The sequence below is a fragment of the Onychomys torridus genome, chromosome 14, assembly GCF_903995425.1.
Source record: "Onychomys torridus chromosome 14, mOncTor1.1, whole genome shotgun sequence".
Classification (NCBI taxonomy): domain Eukaryota; kingdom Metazoa; phylum Chordata; class Mammalia; order Rodentia; family Cricetidae; genus Onychomys; species Onychomys torridus.
In genome coordinates, this window is record NC_050456.1 from 45,448,387 (window position 1) to 45,467,658 (window position 19,272).

General features: G+C 45.7%; 1 protein-coding gene across 1 annotated transcript in view; it reads left to right on the forward strand.

Annotated features, from left to right (window-relative positions):
• Positions 1–3,184: 3,184 nt before the first annotated feature.
• The window catches only part of Fntb (farnesyltransferase, CAAX box, beta), an 85,398-nt gene continuing 69,310 nt past the window's right edge, over positions 3,185–19,272 (forward strand). Inside the window, exon 1 of the mRNA XM_036206132.1 lies at positions 3,185–3,413. Coding sequence (XP_036062025.1) covers positions 3,270–3,413 — 144 coding nt within the window. The 5' untranslated portion in view covers positions 3,185–3,269. The remainder of the gene's footprint in view (positions 3,414–19,272) is intronic.

Sequence of the window (19,272 nt, forward strand, 5' to 3'; positions counted from 1 at the left end):
GGCAAACACACTTACCCACCATTTACGTGCTTTCTGTGTCTGAACTCTGGTCCCCATGCTTGTCCAACAAACTCTACTGAGCCATCCTCCTGCCCTTGATGTAGGTCCTGGTAAAGATTCTCATTTATTGCTGTCCAGATGTGGTAGGGTTTTCTTAACAATTTATTTTTAAAAATATGCTCTATGTATATATGTATGTGCTTGAGTATATATGTATGTGCTTGAGTATAGTATGTACATGCACCATGTGTGTGTGTAGAAGCCTGCAGAGACTAGGGGAGGGTATTGAAATGTCTGGAGTTGGAGTTACAGGCAGCTGTGAGATGCTATGTGGGTGTTGGGAACCAAATCCTGTTACACGAATCCTAAATGGTCTTATAATAAAAACCCAGAGCCAAATATTGAGGTAAATGCTGAAAGATCGGAGGAAACAAGCCGTAGCCACTTCTCACCTCGCCAGTTCCTCAGCCAATCTTGTCTCCACAAATCCTCAGCCGAAAGGCTCTCTAGTTCCTGTCTCCTCGAGCCTTATATTTCTCTCTCTGCCCAGCCATTTCACTTCCTATCTCAACCTCCCTAGTGTTGGAATTAATGGCATTGTGTACTTCCTAAGTACTGGGATTAAAAGTGTGTGCCACCATTGCCTGGCTCTGTTTCTCTCCTAGTCTGAGTCAATCTCATGTAGTCCAGGGTGGCCTTGAACTCACAGAGATCCAGATGGATCTCTGCCTCCCAAGTGCTAGGATTAAAGGTGTGTGCCACCACCGCCTGGCCTCTGTGTTTAGCTCTGTGGATGGTTCTCTCCTCTGATCTTCAGGCAAGCTTTACTTCTTAGATCACAAATATCACCACACAACCCAAGTCCTGTGCAGGAGCATCCAGTGATCGTCACCACTGAGTTACCTCTCCAGTCCCCTAAAGATTTAAATTATGTCTCCAGGCAGCAGTGGCACACGCCTTTAATCCCAGCACTCTGGAGGCAGAGGCAGGTGGATCTCTGTGAGTTCGAGTTCAGCCTGGTCTACAGAGTGAGTTCCAGGACAGCCAGGCCAGAGCCACATAGAGAAACCCTGTCTCGAAAAACCAAAGAACCAACCAACCAATCAACCAACCAACCGATAAAACAGAAACCCTGTCTCAAAATACAAACAAACAAACAACAAAGCAAACCAAAAAGATTTAAATTATGTCCGTTTGTCAGCGTGTGGCTGTGCACAACCGCAGCTGCACCTAAGAGGTCAACAGAGGGCACTGGAGCTGGAGTCACAGGAAGTTGTGAGTGACCCATGAGGGTGTTGGGAACTAAATGGCCTTCTACAAGAGCAATAAGTGCCTCTGGCTGCTTCACCACTCAGCTATGTGTCCGGTTCCACAGGATTTTCCCCAAATCACCACTCTATTATATTTGTGTGTGTGGGTGGGGGGGTGTCTTAGTTAGGGTTTCTGTTGCTGTGAAGAGACACCATGACCACAGCAACTCTTATAAAGGAGAACCATTCCATTGGGGTGGTTTGCATTTTCAAAGGTTCAGTCCATTATCATGGTGTGACACGGTAGGGTGCAGGCAGACACGGTGCTAGGGAGCTGAGACCCCTACGACTTGCAGGCAGTAGGAAGTGAACTGTCTCACTGGGAGTAGGACCCCAAAGCCCACCCCTATAGTGACACACTTCCTCCAACCAGGCCACACCTACTCCAACAAAGCCACACTTTCTAATGGTGCCACTCCTTTTGGGGGTCATTTTCTTTCAAACCACCACAGGGGATATATAACACTCAGTGCCTATTAGAGTTAACCCAAGTTGTATGAGTATATTTGTGGCATGTGCCTTCACACATGCTGCTCTTCTCTCTCTCTCTCTCTCTTTCTCTCTCTCTCTCTTTTTTTTTTTGAGGTCCCTCATCGTATTGTTATAGATGGCTGCTGTCATCCTTAGGGTCTCAGCTTAAATGTTGTGTACCCAGAAAGGCCTGGGTATGCCTGGGTTTGAATCTAATTAGAACGTTGTTCATATCATCAGTCTCATAAACGCTTTTAGTTTCTTTCCTTCATAATTTAAAAAAAAATTAATTTAGTATGTGTATCTGTGTTTCTTGTGCTTCCTCATTATTTTTTTTTTCTGGTTTGTTTCCTTTTTTTGTTGTTGTTGCATTTTTATTTATTTATTTTTTTTGCTAAAGAGAGAGAAAGAAGGGGTGGAGTTGGGTGGATGGGAGGTGGGGAGGATTTGGGAGGTGTTGAGTAAGGGGAAACCGTGATCGGAATATATGACATGAAAAGTTATTTTCAGTAAAAATATATTTTAAAAAGCGACACTAAAAATAATGTCTATGGGTATGTTGCCCACATGTATATTTGTGCACCACTTGTCTGTGGAAGCCAGAGAGGGTGTTGGGTCCCCTGCAACTGGAGTTACAGATGGCTGTGAGTTGCCAGATGGGTGCTGGGACTTGAACCCAGGTCCTCTGGAAGAGCAGCCAGTGCTCTTAACTGCTGAACCATCTCTTCTGGCCAGACTATTTTCTGCCATATTATAATTGTAAGTCTTCAAATATTTGTGTTCATTTATTTAATTCTGTCTGTTCCTCTAAAATGAAATTCAGATGCATTCCAAGGGAAGGATCTTGTAATTTTATTCGTTTTGTATTCCTGGACTCTAGCACGGTACAAGCAGCAGGTGCTCCATAAATGTTTGTTGACTATTTCTTTGGTTGTTGGATTTACACTCATTTCTTCTATGGTATTTTAGTTTCTGCCAATGCACAGTCACCCCCAAGGGAGTGAGAGACAATTACGGTGCTTCCCTCCTCTATCCCTGAGTACTGAGGCCAGCAATTCCGCTCATTTACTGAGAAGAGGCTGCACGGTAATTCTATTAGTAAGAGCGTGATGGAGGCAATCAAGAGAGCTGTCAGAAATGTTTTTTCAAGGTACATTCGTAGGGTTCTTGAGCAGCTGAAATCGCAAACTACTGCATTACAATTAGGTGAGAGCAGAGCGTTGAAGTTTTGATATTATTTGCATAACGAACTGAGGCATCCTACTAGCTCCAGGACGCGGAGCTCTTGTAGCAGCTCATCTGCCCAATGGGGGGCGGCAGCATCCCAGTAACTCACTCCTTGAAGATGTGTAGGTGGGAGGAGAGATTCGCGTTCAAAAGCTTTTTGACTCTACCCACTCTCCGTAGCGCCTTAGCCCGCTCGAGTTTCAATGCGCGTTGTTGCTGGACGAAGCTGTGTCCTATACAGCGCTCGCTGCTCGCCTGATCATGGCTTCTTCGAGTTCCTTCACCTACTATTGTCCTCCATCTTCCTCCCCTGTCTGGTCAGAACCGCTGTATAGTCTGAGACCTGAGCACGCGCGGGAGCGGTTGCAAGACGACTCAGTGGAAACAGTCACGTCCATAGAACAGGTGAGGTGGCAGGGTTGGGCGAGGCGCCCGCGCAGGGCCTTCTGGGAGCAGGAGTCCCGTTTGTAGGCCCTTCTGGGTGCGAAACTTCCCGTGGAACTACAACTCCCATATTGCACTGCGCCTCCCCCCCGCCCCTGAGCTCCAGACGGCCAGACTGGGGCTTCGGAGTGGATCGTTTGTGGGGCAGGCTTGGGTAGGACAGGGTCGTTGTCAGGGTTGGGCTTGGGGGACAGGGCAGTCCTCCCTGTCCTCTGCTTCAGAAGAAGTAAAGAATCGTGTTCTGTGTCTGGAGCCCACAGCAGCCTGGGCGGACCAGGTAGCCTGCTCCATTCTGCCAAGACTCCTGGAGGTTCTGGAACCGACCGCTCACTTTCCCCCACATGCGCAGTTTCCGAACATTTATGGGACCGAATGGCCAGACTATGGGCATGCCATCCCCAGATCGGTTTATTTTCTGACCTGCTAGGTCAGGTTGAGGCCTACCTCGTGGTAATCATTTGAGCATGAAATACTCCGGAAATACAAAAAAAGAAAAAGAAAAAGAAAAAGAAAACAGCCCTTAGGCAGCAGCCTGGGTGGGAAAGACAGTCTGGAAAACTGTTTAGTTTGGAAAGAACAAAAAAGTATGGAGTTTGAACTGCTTGTGATTCACTAAGGCCTAGGGTGTATCATCGGACATGCCGTTTTTTGAGAAGTCTTTGAGCTATGGGTAGTGAAGTATAGTTTCATTTTTCTCTCTCCCCATTTGGAGTTGTTCCCAAATCGGTTGTTGTAGAGCTGTTTACCCATCTGTTACTAGAAGTGGTCAGGATGAGCCTTGTCAGCGCTGAGGAACAGGCATCCAGCCACTTACTAAAATAAGATCTTACTATATCAGTCCCCAGGCTTAACCATGGAGGGACGTGCTTCATGTTTCGTACCTAAAGCTGGGAGCCTCCATTTAGGCAAAGTTAACGGCAATAGTGACTATATAAATTTTACAGTTGTGACTAAATACACATTTGTTTTCATTTCTATGTGTGTGAATGTGTAAGGCATGTTTGTGCATGCTGGTGCCAAGGCATACAATATGTGGGTTCCAGAGATCTCACTGAAGCCATAAGCACCTTTACCCACACTGAGCCATCTTGCTTGCCCTACAAAAATTCATAACAAAACAAGGGATTGAACACATGGTTATTCACATCGTAGCAGGGGCAGCCTTTTAATCTTTCAGTTAATGCCTTATGGGCTTTAGGATAATAAAGGAAACGTACTTTTTGCGTCTAGCTCTCTGACTTAACTTGTGTCCCAGGGAAGTCTCTTGTGAAACACTGCAAAGAAATCTCTCGTCAGTGACAAAACCTAGAGAATCTTTGCAGTGTTTAGAGTGATGTGTCTGTGGTTGATTAGACTATGGCGAAGTTATGGGTTGGATATGCCGCCCCCTCCCCCATCCATTAAATCCTTAACTGAATTGACTTAGCAGATAATGGTATGCAGGATGCTAATGAAGAGAAGAGGATCAGTTAGCCTGTCACTTTACAAAAGCGTCTATGTTTCTAGAGGCAACAGGGACCTTATCGGGAGTTTTTCTGATCTGTTCTCTTTTTTGTGTTCTGCTGTCTCCTTCGGTAGATTGCTGAAGTTCCTTCCTGCTCGGTTCCTATAAGGAAAACAACTTAAGTTCTGAGTAGGCATCATGAGCAATACAAAAATGGACATAAGATGCTCTGAAAAGGAGCAGGCCAAGGCCAGGGTGTGGAGGATGCTAGGGGCTGATAGGTTAGTGTAGAGCGTCTGCCAGATCCAGGCCCAGTGGTATGAGAGTCTTATATTCTATGCCATCATCCCAGCTCACATTTTAAAAGTCTAGGATGGAGAGTTAATAGGAAGAGAGTGTGGTATTTCATTCTTCCGGCTTCCTCCGCACTTCACTCCAACCACAGTGACCATTCGGTGCCAGCCGAGTGCTAAACGTTCTCCCGGCATTGACCCCTCGGTCCTTACACCTTCTGACAGAGAAGGCAGAGGCTCAGAGAACTGTCGGGTGCAGTCATCAGAAATAAGGTTGCTTGAGGAATTCCTTACAGACAATGCTGTTGGAGTCTTTTGGTTTCGACTGAACCTCCACAGGGATTTATTGACTGACAGCTCAATTTTGTGTCGTGGCAATAAAGATGAATGCTTGCCACTCCTTTCCTGTCTCATTATTGGGAAACTGCACTTGTTAGACAATAACTTAGTATCAGGAGTTAAACCTGTAAATGGGGAAGAGCTCTTTCTTGTGAGGCCTTCTGTTCCATTCATCATTTTCTTTCGGGAAGTTCTTGAGGGCTGGAGTGATGACTCAGTGGTTAAAAGCACTGGCTGCTCCTTCAGAGGACCTAGGTTCAATCCCAGAACCCACAAGGTGGCTTACAACTATCTCTAACTCCAGGCCCAGGGCATCTGATGCCCTACTGTGGCTTTCAGGGGCTCTGCGTGCATGTGGTGCACAGACGTAACACCCATACATACAAAGTAATGAAATGAAAACTAAGAAAATCTTTTGAGTGCTAGGCACTGTTCAGACACTTAGCAGGAGTCAGCGAACAAAGGAAATGGATTTGGTGGGTTTTTGTTTGGTTGTTTTTTTTTTAAAGACAGACTTTCTTTTTGTAGCCCTGGATGTCTGGGACTCGCTCTGTATACCAGGCCACCTGTCTCTGCCTCCCAAGTGCTGGGATTAAAGGTGTGCACCATCACTGCCTGGCTGGATTTGATTTTTTTTTAATAATTTATTTAACTTTATTTTATGTGCATTAGTGTGAGGGTGTCAGATCCCGTTCCCATGGAACTGGAGTTACAGACAATTTTGAGCTTCCATGTGGGTGCTGGGAATTGAACCTAGGCCCTCTGGAAGAGCAGTTAGTGCTCTTAACCTCTGAACCATCTCCCTAAGTCCTGGATTTGATGTTTTTGAGGAAACTTTTGCTCCAGGCCAGGAATTCAGTCAATTAAGAAAAGAAAAACATAATCCCTACACTCGTGAGGCAGAGAGGCAGGCAGATCTCTGAGTTGAGGTCAGCCTGGTCTACAGTGTGAATTCCAGGACAGCCAGGGCTACACAGAGAAACTGTGTCTCAAAAAACCGCGAGAGATAGATAGATAGATAGATAGAGCAGGAACCATCAGAAATTGGGGTGTAGCCTGGTGGTAGAGCACATGCTTAGCATGTGCAAGGGTGGATCTATCACCAGTAGCAAGGAGAAGGGAGGATAAAAAGAAGTTGCTTAGAAATGTAAGAAAAATTGCTTCTCGGCCTTTTGGGTAAGAGCAAGTGTAGAAATGTAAGAAAAAATAAGGCAAGGATATGCCAAGGATACCATGTTTGATCAGAGCGTTGATGCATATGAGGGAGCAGGTCATGAGTGGGCCAGGTAGAAGGGTGTTCTGGGCAGAGAAAGCATGTGCAAAGGACCTGAGGTGGGAGGAGTGTACCTGGCAGGCAAGAGGCCAGGAGACGGGTCTGGGAGGGGAGATGGAATCATGTATGGCCTGTGGCTGTTGTGTTTGAAAGGACTAATTGAGATGGGAAGAAGCCATTTGGCTGGAGAGCTTGAGCCAGACTCACCGGACTCCTTTCTGCCTTGGTGTTTAGATTTGCCTCAGGACGTAGATCTGTGCTAACAGGCTCCCCAGCTGAGTGTGCTGCGTTTGAGCCGTGAAATACTGCTAGGGGACACACTCCTGCGGTGGTGTGAGCTGCTTTCCCCAGACCTAAGGTCGTATTGTCCGGGTGCCTTCTCTGCGTAGATCCTGATTCTCTCTCTCTCCACTCCTTCCCTTCCCACCTTCAGACCGGTTAGCTGCTCGGACTCTAGAGCATTGATGCAATAATTTATTTATCAGGCTCCTCAGGTTCCTGTCAAGAGTGTTGTGTTGGGGGCTGGAGAGGTGGCTCAGCTGTTCAGAGCGCTTGCTACCTTTGCAGAGGAGTAGACCTTGGTTCCCAGCACACACGTAGGGTGACTACAACCTTCTGAAGCTCCCACTCCGGGGGTGCCCGAAGGCTCTGATCTCCAAGGGCACCTACACCCAGGCGCACATACCCCATCCCCACATTTTTTCCCCTGTTTGTTTGTTTTGTTTTTTGAGACAGGGTTTCTCCGTGTATCCCTGGTTATCCTGGAACTTGCTCTGTAGACCAGGCTGGCCTCGAACCCTTTTTGAAAACATAAAGTATTAGGTGGGAAATGAGAGTGGAGGTAGGAGGCCGTGGTTGGGAGGCTGTTGCACTGTTCTGGGTGACAGGTGACAGCGGCTTAGAGTGCCTATCATGCTTGCGATAAGGTCGGGCTCTTGACAGTTTGTGAAGGTCTGTCCCTTGATAAATGTTTTCCCGGTGCATGTGTGCAAAGGGCCTTTTGTGAATAGACAGCAAGGTGAGGCTGTGCTGTTGGTGTCCGCCCTCGGCGTCCTGCCACTGGGAAGCACCCCACTGCAAACTGCAGATTAATACGGATAGTCTGTCTCAGCGGGGGCCTTGCCGACACTTGTTTACAGTACATACTTACTGCTGTTTGTTTTTGTTTTATCTTTTAGTTTACCCTTGAACAGAGACCAAAGCATCTTCCCTTGAAATGCCAGTGGTGTCTTTAGTCAGACAGCTCTAAGGGGAACATGCGACAGTATTAGTTCAATGTCAAATTTATGTAAATCCCAAAGCGGGGTGGTGGCGAGGTTGGCTGTAGTGGTGCGTACCTGTAATCCCAGCACTTAGAGGATGCGACAGGGAGACCACAATTAGAGAGCCAGTCTAGGCTGCGTAGCAAGGCCCTGTCTATAAGCAAATGAATAAACATAAAAAGAGGACTAGGTTGAAGATACAGGTCAGTGCCAGTTAGTGTGCCTGCAGTGTAAGGCCCTGGGTCCGACCCCAGGGCTGCCGAAGAAAAAAGTACTCTACAGACTTTTCTGGTTGAGATGGAATACAAGTACTTACAGGCTTCCAGGTGTGTAGTGAACAAATCAAACGCCGCTTGATAAAATTCACATTTAAATTCAGGTAGCTGTGGGCACAGGATGGAGCTCAGTGGTGGAGCATTCCCTACCATATTGAGGCTCTAATGGATGAAGAAGTACAAATATGACTTATAATTCATACTTTATTATAACATTAATTTAGAAACGCCAACTCTTTTTTTTTTTTTAAGACAGGGTTTCTCTGTGTAGCCCTGGCTGTCCTGGAACTCACTCTGTAGACCAGGCTGACCTGGAACTCACAGAGATCCACCTGCCTCTGCCTCCTGAGTGCTGGGATTAAGGGCATGCACCACCACTGACCACCTGGCTGCCGACTCTTATCCATTAGACAATTCTCTTAAAAATCTTCATGTGTCTTTTTATTATCACCAGTTTTTGAGCAATATATGTATAACTATATATCCTTTTCTAGATCATATGAGTAAGATGATTTGTCTTTTTTTTTTTTTTTTTTTTTTCCAGAGCTGAGGACCAAACCCAGGGCCTTGTGCTTGCTAGGCAAGTGTTCTACCACTGAGCTAAATCCCCAGCCCCATGAGTAAGATGATTATTGTTGAATTATCCCAGCTTTTAGGAGCAACCTAGGCCTAGTAGAACAGGTCTGTAATCCCATCTGCTTGGGAGACTGAGGCAGGAGGATGGCAAGTTCAAGGCCAGCGTGGACAATTTAATGAGCCCCTATGTCAGACAGAAAAAGGACATTAGAGGGACAGTGAGGTGGCTCAGTTGGTAGGAGCGCTTGCCTTATAAGCCCAAGGACACGTGTTTGGTCCCCAGAACCCATGTGAAGGTGGAAATAGAGAACCAGTTCCACAGAGTTGTCCTCTGCTGCCCCCACATGCACTGTGGCTCACACACCCTCTCATACATCACACCCACAATGATAATAAAATAGTATTAAAAAGGAAAATTTCGCCGGGCGGTGGTGGCGCACGCCTTTAATCCCAGCACTCAGGAGGCAGAGCCAGGCAGATCTCTGTGAGTTCTAGGCCAGCCTGGGCTACCAAGTAAGTTCCAGGAAAGGCGCAAAGCTACACAGAGAAACCCTGTCTCAAAAAACAAAACAAAACAAAACAAAAAAAGGAAAATTTCTCTATTTCCTGAGTTTGTAGCTTGAACCCTCTATATCAAAATTGATTAACAAGAGAAACTGCATAGAAATTTACTAACATGCACCTCATGGCCAATACTCAGAGATGTTAGTGACTCTCTCAGAGGTGACTTAGGGTTCCAGCTTAAACACCCGCCTTCACCTTTGGTGTCAGAAGCCTGTAACAGGAAGGTGGCCAGGAAGAACCCAGAAACCAATAGTAAGGTTTGTTGTGCATGTTCACATGGTGCTTTGTGGTAGAGTCTGGGGTTACCTTTCATGTTGGGATGGGGGTGGGTAGGGGAGGGGAGGGGAGGATGCCAGAGGAGGTAGAGGAAGATGAAGAGTTCCTTTAGAGATGCAAACTTCCGCTTATGAAGGAGTACCTTCTGCTGTGTTTTCAAAGCTGTGTCCACTGTTGCTCAAGATAATCGGCTCAAAGTAATCCTCATACAAAATCGGCTTATTGTGAGTGATACGTTTTGTCTCCCTCGATCTTATTCTGAGTGATGGGTTCTGGTCTCCTACAGTCTTACTTTGGGGTGACTTATTCTAGTCACCTGTATTCCTCCAATATTCTTTGTTCAGAAAATGCTTTGCATGTTAAACATTAGAGAATTTTTTTGTTATCCCTTTAGTTGAGAAGATAAATAGAATGGTTGATGGTTTAAAAAGAACAATTAACACTTAAGTTGTAAATGAAGAAAGTACTTTATCACTTCTAAAAACATTTTGTGGCTGGGGAGATGATCATACAAGCATCAGAACCTGAGGTCAGATCCCCAGCACCCATGTAAAAGCCCCTACACTGGTGGTACTGAGGCATGAGGGTCCCTGGAGCTCACTGGCCAGCCTGTATAACCAGTTGGTGAGCTTTAGTTTCAGTGAGAGATCCTGCCTCAAAAATAAGGTGGAGAGTGATTGAGGAAGGCACCCAACATTGACCCCTGGCCTTCAGAGCACTCACAAGAAAACACACACACACACACACACACACACACACACACACACACACACACACACACACTTTTCAGTCTACCAAATAGAAACATGCATCAGAATCCCTGATGGTTTGTTTAGAAGCTAGTGGATGGACTCCAGGCTCACAGGCGCTGAGTAGATGGGTCTGTACTCAGAATAGCCTGAGTCCCAGCTTCTGGGATGCTAGCTTTCTACCACTGTTCAGACTGGGAGGCCTCTTTCTGCTTTTCCTTTTCATGCTCATGTTTAAAGAGAGTGGGTGAGCAAAAGGCAAGCTCTGGGGTGGAAATTCTTATCCCTTTTATTCAAGAATGTATTCTAGACACCTACAACAGAGAGGGAAGATGAGAGTATTATTTTTAAAAAGTTTCTTTTTTCTTTTGGTGTGTGTGTAGGTGTGCTCACTGTGTGAGTGCATATGTGGAGACCAGAGGTTGGCCAGACGCCTTCCTCTGCATTTTCTGCCACATCTTATCATTCACTGTTCTATGGCCATGAAGAGCCACCATGACCATGGCAACTCTGATGAAGAAAGCATTTAATTGGTGTTTACTTACAGTTTGAGAGGTTTAGTCCATGGTCATCATAATGGGAAGCATGGCAGCATTCAGCCAGGCACTGGAGCAGTAGCTGAGAGCTATGTCCTGATCTTCAGGTAAAGAGAGAGAAAGAGACAGAGAGACAGACAGACTCTGGGCTTTTTATGGGCTTTTGAAACCTCAAAGCTAAACCCAAGTGACACACTTCTTTCAATAAGGCTATACCTACTCCAACAAGGCCACACCTCTTAATCCTTCTAATCCTTTTAAACAATGGACTCTGTGTTGATTGAGCATTTGAATATATGAGCCTGTGGGGGCAATTCTTATTCAAACCACCATACACTAATTTTTTTTTTTTTTTTTTTTTTGCCATTTTGGCTATAGTGGCTGGCCAGAGTGTTCCCAGGATAAGCTGGTTTCAGTCCCACAGAGCTGGAGCAATAGCCATGCCACCCTTCCCTGTTTTTATGTTGGTACTGGGGACACAAGCTCAAGTTCTCATGCTTCTGTGGTACACACTTGACTGACTCAGCCATCTCCCCACCCTGAGAAAACAGTTTGCTGTCTTTTTGAGACAGGGTCTCATTATGTAGTCCTAGCTGGCCTGGAACTCACTCCATAAACCAGGCTGGCCACAAACTCACAGAAATCTACCTGTCTCTGTTTCCTGAGTGCTGGGATTGAAGGTGTGTGCCACCATGCCCGGCTAAGTTGGAAGGATTTTATGATGAAAACCAGTATACTCACCCTTTAGATTGTTTTGTTAACACTTTCCATACTTTTTGGGGGGCAGGGCGGGGTGAAGGAGTTGAGACAGGGTCTCCTGTAGGTCTCATGTGAATTCCCAGGTCCTCTGTGTCTGTCTCTCCCATTCTAGAATGACAGGCATGCAGTACTACCGTTTCTGGAGTCTTCCCTTTTCCTTCTCTTTGTGACATGGGGGTTGAACTCAGGCCCACACTCAGCACGGAGCCGAACCCCAGCCTATTGTCTTTTATGTTCCATTTGTTTGTTTGAGGCAGGGCCTCGATGTGTATCTCAGGCTGTCTTGATCTGATGATCCTCCAGCTCAGCTTCCCAAGTGCTGGGTTTATAGCCATGCACCACCATGCCTGCCTCCTACCCGTCTCTTAGTAGTGGGTTTCAAAGCAAGTTGCAGATGTCAAGACAGTTCTTAAATACTCATTGAGTAGAGTTTAATATTAACGCATACTTCTTAGAAGATGTAATTTATACAGGATGAAATTTGCATATAATCAGAATAACACTCACACATGTACTTAGCTTCGGCAGCTGCTCATTCCTGTGCACCCAAGCCTTTGATTTAAGACATCACCATCACACCAAAGCATCCCATAATGCTTCTTCCTAGTCAGGGCCCACTCCTGACCCCAGCCCCAAAGGTAACTGATAGCTGATATAAATAAATCCATTTAGCCTCTTCTAGAATTTTATCTTTTCCTAGGCAGGGTTTTACCATTTAGTCCTGGATGGGCTAGAACTTGCTATGTAGACCAGGCTGGCCTGGAACTCACAGAGATCCATCTACCTCTGTCTCTTGAGTGCAGATAGTTAAGGTGTGGATCACCACACCCAGCCATTGTATTTTTTAAAAATTCTTATTTTATTCTCCCCCCCCCCCCCCGCCCCCCTGTGCATGTGTGACGTGCACATGAGTGTGACAGCTTGTTCGTGCCACTGAGCTCAGAGGACAAGCTGCTGGAGCAGAATTTCTCCTTCCATCTTGTTGAGACAGGATCTCAGCATCTTGTTTCTGCTGCTGCACTGAGTGCTCCAGGCTAACTGGCCAGTGAGTGCCCAGGCAATTCCCCTCTCTGCCTCCCTTCCCAATTCCAGATGCATGCCACTGCAGCCAGCTTTTTATGTGAGTTCTGAGGACTGAATTCAGGTTGTTGGGCTTGAGTGGCAAGCACTTTCACCCACTGAGAAGCCCTTGCTATTATGTAGCCAAGAAGGCCTTGAATTCATGGCCTCCCTCCACAGCCTCCCAGATAAACCACCATACAGGCCAAGAGTGCTTTTTGTTGTTGCCCCTTCAGGATGGAGCCCTGGCTGTCCTGGAACTCCCTGTGTAGATCAGGCCTGCTTCTGCCTCTGCCTCCTGAGTGCTGAGATTAAAGGCATGCAGCGCTATTCCTGGCTAAGAGTACATTTTTAAAAGAGGCTAAAATTATGACTCACACAGGTAGAAAACAAACTGTCAAAGATTTTCTTTTACTTATTAGTTAAAGAACAAGTAAGGTGTTCAGACCAGCTGGAAAACTGAAAGTCTCATCCACTTAGAATCAGATAAGGCATAAAATGAATTTACAAAGTAATAGAAATTGTTACTGGACCTAAATCTGGGCTGCCCACTCTTAAAAGCCAATAACCAGGGGACTGGAGTTAGTGGGAAGATACCAGGTTTATTCAAGGGCCAGCATCTTGAGAAGATGGAGGGGTTATGGTCCTCAGTGTTCCATCTCAGATAATTCAGGGGCATAAAAGGCTTTTGTAGGGAGGGAAAGGCCATGTAGGGAGACGGTACTCAGGAAAGCTGTGTCTGTATGGGGCCTTCATCATCCAGGCACCCTTTCCCCTCAGAAGTGGAACATCTCAACAGACTTCAGCCTCCTGGGGCTAGTACCAGTTAAACTTCACCACATTTTACATGTTTTTTGTTAGTTGGTACTCAGAACTGAAGACCTAGGCCAGAGATTGCATATTTGGATGATGTCTGAAGATCTTCAGGTGTTCTGGGTTCCTACATCTGAAGATGATTTAATATCTTAATTATTTAGGTGTACCTTCTTTTTAGAACTGAGGAGGCCAGGAGAGGGGGGCCATCACCCTTGCCAGAGGCATTGGGAGGGAGGGAAGGTAGCTTCTGGCAAGGCCGAAGCTTCCCAAAGGAGACGTGGCTGCTGCAGACTCACGGTGTCCACAGCATAAGGATGAAGGTATTTTCCTTCAGTGTGCCTGTCTGTGGTGGGAGCTGTTTCCAGCCCTGTCAGTTTGCTAGTTAAGGTTACTCACTGTCTGCAGAGTCGTGAAGTAGCAGAGGTGTGGGTGGTCTAGCCAAGATACGGGGCTTTGTCTGATATGTGCGTTTCCGTGTATGTATGCATGCATACATTTTATATAGTTACATGTGTGTCTGTGCATGATTTTTGTCCTGAATTTTTGAAAGTAAGATGAAGACATTGTCTCCTAAGAACGATTTCTATGTAAAGGCAACAACATCTAAGAAAGAAAAGTAATTCTATAATGCTATCTGACATCCTGTTTCTGTTTTCATTTCCTCTATTGTCCTGAGATTTAAAGGAAAAATAAATGATATGTTTTTACTTATTTGTGTGTACACGGGAGCAAGAACTTGTGCACATGAGCCACAGTGTTCGTGGAAGGTCAGAGGACAAATCACAGGGGCCAGTTCCTGCTGTCATGTAGGTCTCAGGGACTGAACTCAGATGGTCAAGCACCTTAACCCACTCAACCGTCATGCTAGCCTTTTTTTTTTTTAATTAACAGCCTTTGGTTTTGTGTTTAAGTAGGAGCCAATAAAAGCTCACATATTCGAGGCTATTTTTAAATATGAAAGAGCTGGTCTCTTGGGAATTAATCTTCCATGCCTGCTCCTGGCCTTGTAACCGTGTCATGTAGCAGTGTTTCTGAGGTAGATCTGACGCTCTGGGCTCCAATCTTTTCCCAAGAAGCGGCTAGTGTTCATTGAGATGATGGTGAGCAGTGTGCCCGTGCTCTCCTAGGGCCCCTTTGCTGTTTATGCAGAAGAAAAGGATCAGTGGCTATGGGGCCGTTCACCTGGTAACCACCTGAGGGGATTTTATGTAGAAAGGAGAGATTAAATAGAATCGTTGGATTGAAAGGAAGCAGGGAAATTGAAGAAAAGGTGAGGAGAGGTCAGAAGAGGTGCACACACCCGTGTTCCCTTCTTTCTGTGTGTGACAGTCCCTGAATCAAAGGGTTTTGTTGTTGTTTACAGAATTCAGGTTTCCGAGCCAAAGAGTTTTCACACTTCTCCATGCTTTTAGACCACAACAATAACAACAGCTACACGATCACCTTCTGCCCCTCAGTCTTTCTTTCTTTTTGTTTATTTATTTTTGTGAATTGCTGGGGAGTTGAGCCTAAAGCCTCATGCATGCTAAGCAAATACCTTTACCATCCCAAGTCTAGTTCACCTGTGTTTAAGGGGTGGGGGGGAGGGGAGAAGGGAGGGAGGGAGGGAGGGAGAGAGAGAGTGAGAGAGAGTTGTGTATGTCTTGGGCCTACGGATGGGTGTGCCTGTGCACACTCAGGTAGAGGACAGAGTGTCTCATGGCTCTCTGCCTTATTCCTTTGAGAACTGCCCATGAACGTGGAGCTCTTGGGGTGGCCAGCAAGCCCTGGGGATCTTCCTGTCACCATCTCCCATAGCCTGGGGTTACAGGTGTGTGCTTGGTATGTAGGTGCTCGTGTCAAACTCAGGTCTTCAAGGTCACACAGCAAGTGATTTTACACACCGAGTCATCTCTCCAGCTCCTGAATTGAATATTAAATTATGTTAATTTTTTTGTTTCCTTGTATTGTTTTTTTCAAGACAGGGTTTCTATGTGTAGCCTTGGCTGTCCTGGAACTTTCTCTGTAGACCAGGTTGGCCTCGAACTCACAGAGAAATTAAATTATTTTTTTAATTTTTTTTTTTTTTTAATGTGTATGGTGTTTTGTTCACACGTGTGTCTGTGCACTAGGTGCCTGTCTGGTTCCCTTGGAGGTCAGCAAAGGGCACTGGATTCTCTAGAACTGGAGTTATGGACAGTTGTGAGCCACCATGTAGGTTCAGGGACTCAAACCTGAGTCCTGTACAAGAACAAGTGTTCTTAACCCCTGAACCAGCTCTCCAGCCCCTGAACTTTAATAATCTACTTATTTATTTTAAAGATTTATTTTATTTATTATGCATACAGTATTCTGTTTGCATGTTTGCCTGCAGGCCAGAAGAGGGCATCAGATCTCATTACAGATGGTTGTGAGCCACCATGTGGTTCCTGGGAATTGAACTCAGGACCTCTGGAAGAGCAGTCAATGCTCTTAACCTCTGAGCTATCTCTCCAGCACCGATATGCTTATTTTTGAAACAGAGTTCCACCACGTAGCCCTAGTTTGCCTGGAGCTTGCTGTGCAGACCAGGCTAGACTCAAACTTGCATTGATCATTCTTTCTGTGTCTCTTGAGCATTGGCATCACTGGTACATTCCACCATGCCCAACTAGATTTTAATAAAAGTTTAAGAGAATTTGATTGTCCATAATTCTGCCCCACAAGGTACATTTCTCATGGCACTGGGGGGGGGGGGTTGGAAGTCCCCAAGGCCATGTCTAGGTTTGGGGTTCAGTATTAGGTCTTGGAGAACTCAGGAGATGTTAAGTTTATTGAAACAGTGATACAAAGGAACATCGTCACAGACATGAAGCTCTTGGGCCAAATCTGGAGGAAAATGGAGAGCTTTGCATGTAGTATGTCAGTGGAGTGAAGGGGAACAGTCTTTCTTCTGGTGTAAGGCTCTCTGACTGGACCCACAGACTACTGGATGACAGATTAACAGGAGCAAAACAGAAGTTTGTTTATTTGGTTTTGTGTTTTTAAATAGAGTCTAACTGTGTAGCCCAGGCTGGTCTTGAACTTGCTATGTAGCTGAAGCCGGTGTTAAATGCCCAGCTTCCTTAGTGTCACCATTCCCAGCCACAAATAGAAGTTTATGAACATGTGTGAACATATGCATACATGAACATCCAGTGAGAGTAACCCAGCAGGGTGGTTAGAACCTGAGGTAAACAAAGGAAAGGTAGTTTGGGCAGACAGGAGAAAAGTTATGGGCACTTAGGTCTGTAAATGTATTGCCTCAGTTTCCCTGTATTGCAGAGAAACAAGGAAACAAAATAGTAAAGGAAAATGGATTTATTTACAGTTCAGCCAGAACTGGGGAGAGAAAAGTTCTTAGACTCTGTCTGCCTTTGATGTAGCAGTGTTAGAGCTTTATAGAAAGGATGAAAGGAGACATGTCTGTACGACTTAGCTGTGTGATGAGGTGCAGAACCATGCGGGGCAAGACCTCCTCCCCTGGCCCCAGGCTTCAGCCGCTCTTCCCAAGCAAGGGTTCCCAGGGAAGCCTTCATTCTTCAGAGTCCATTGTCTCAGGTCCCTGTGTCACTGCAGCCAGCCCTGGCTTTTCCTTGTTCATCCTTGGTCTTGAGCATTTGGGATGCTCTGCTACAATCTGTTGGTGGCTTGGTGTGGAAGATTCTTGAGATTTGCATTTGCATGTATCTGAAAGAAATGCCAGGAAGAGTCCAGCAGCCAGCGTTAGAAGACGTTCAGTCAGTGCCAGATCACCGTGCGTAAGAACCCCTTCTCTATAACCTCTGGCCTCAGTGACTTTTGGAAGGGCTGGTACCAGGGCCTCCATTTTGACTAACAGTACCCTTGCCTCAGAACAGTTTTTCTCTGAAGACATCGATGCTAACCACCTTGTGGTTTGTTTTTAATTCTCCCTTCTTGGTGTGATGAGGCTTTGCCCTTTGATCTGATCTATGTTGGGGGGTTGGGAAGGGAGAAGTGTAGCAGGCAGGCAGGAAGCCAGTGCTAGAGGCCCCTTTTCTTGGCCAAACATAAGCAGCTGTTTAGAAGGAAGGGCTCTTAGGCTAAGTTTACCTGGTGTCTTCAGAAAGTTTATGAATGCTGAGTCCCTTTTCATTAGGCCTTTTCCTTGACAGATTGTATGGTGGAAGCTTTTTCTTATCCTTCATGAGTATAATGATTATATGTATTCAAGATCGATTGATTGATTGGGGGTGAGTGAGACAAGTCTTACTATATATAGCCCTGGCTGTCCTGGAACTCATTCTGTAGAGCAAGCTGGCCTTCAGCTCATAGAGCTCTGCCTACTTCTGCCCCCAAGAGCTGGTATTAAAGGGTGTGCCGGTGAGTGTGTGTGTGTGTGTGTGTGTGTGTGTGTGTGTGTGTGCGTGCCACGCATGTGCAGGGGCCCAAAGAAGCCAGAAAGGGACATGGGATATCCTGGAGCTAGAGTTACGGGCAGGACGGGCAGTCATGAGCCACCAAATGTGGGTGCTGGGAACCCCACTTGGGTCCTCTAGAGGAGCAGCAGATGCTTGCAACTGCAGGGCTGTCTCCCAGCCCTTATCTCTCTGATCTGAAGGGTCAGCTGTAAGTGTGGCCTCCTGACACATGTTAAATACACCGATTTATTATAGGAAAAGGATGCTTACATTTTGTAGCAGAGTATCAACAGACAACAGCTATAAAATGTCACAAAGACTTTACAAAACAAAATCAGAGAAACAGCAATTTACAAAAGAATCTAGTTATTTTCAGTTATATAACTCATCAGGTCTTGTGTGGTCAATGTTGAATTGTTTTAGCTGCTAGACCTTGGAATGCACTGCAGTTCCAGGGGACCCAACATCCTCTTCCGGCTTCTGAGGGCACTGTGTGGAAGTGATGCACAGACGCACATGCTGGCAAGACTCTCGCACTAATAAAATAACAAATAAAACAACCAAAATTATATGTTGTATGATATTTTGTTTGTGTTCTGACAAATAAAGCTTGCCTGGAGACCAGAGGGCAGAGCTAGCTACCGGTTAACCCGTAGAGGCCAGGCGGTGGTGGCACACACCTTTAATCCCAGCACTCGGGAGCTGGAGACAGGAATATAAGGTGGGCGGAGACAGGATCTAGAGGCCCATTCAGTTTGAGGATTCATAAAGACAGGATCCCCCCATTGAGTTGAGATTTCGGAGAGGTAAGAAGTCTCCAGTGGCTGCTGCCCTGCTTCTCTCGTCTTTCAGCTTTCACCCTAATATCTGACTCCAGGTTTTTATTTAATAAGACTAATTAGGATTTGTGCTTCAAATATATATATTTGAGTCTAACAAGTAAAGAACTATAGAGACTCCAAATCTAATCTTGCCTTTTGGTGAATAATACTTGTTTTCATGTTAGTAATTTGTATTACTTCTATATTAAATTGGATATTAAAATACTTAACCTCTTGACATTATTTATTGAGAAAATATATATTATCTATGAGCAGTGAATGAGTGCTGAGTAGCAACTTTACCATCCCAGTAGCAAGAATAGCAGCCCATCTCAGATGATAGGGTTTATAAGATTTCAAACGGAGCAAAACCCGGAAACCATGGAAAATCTCTCCATA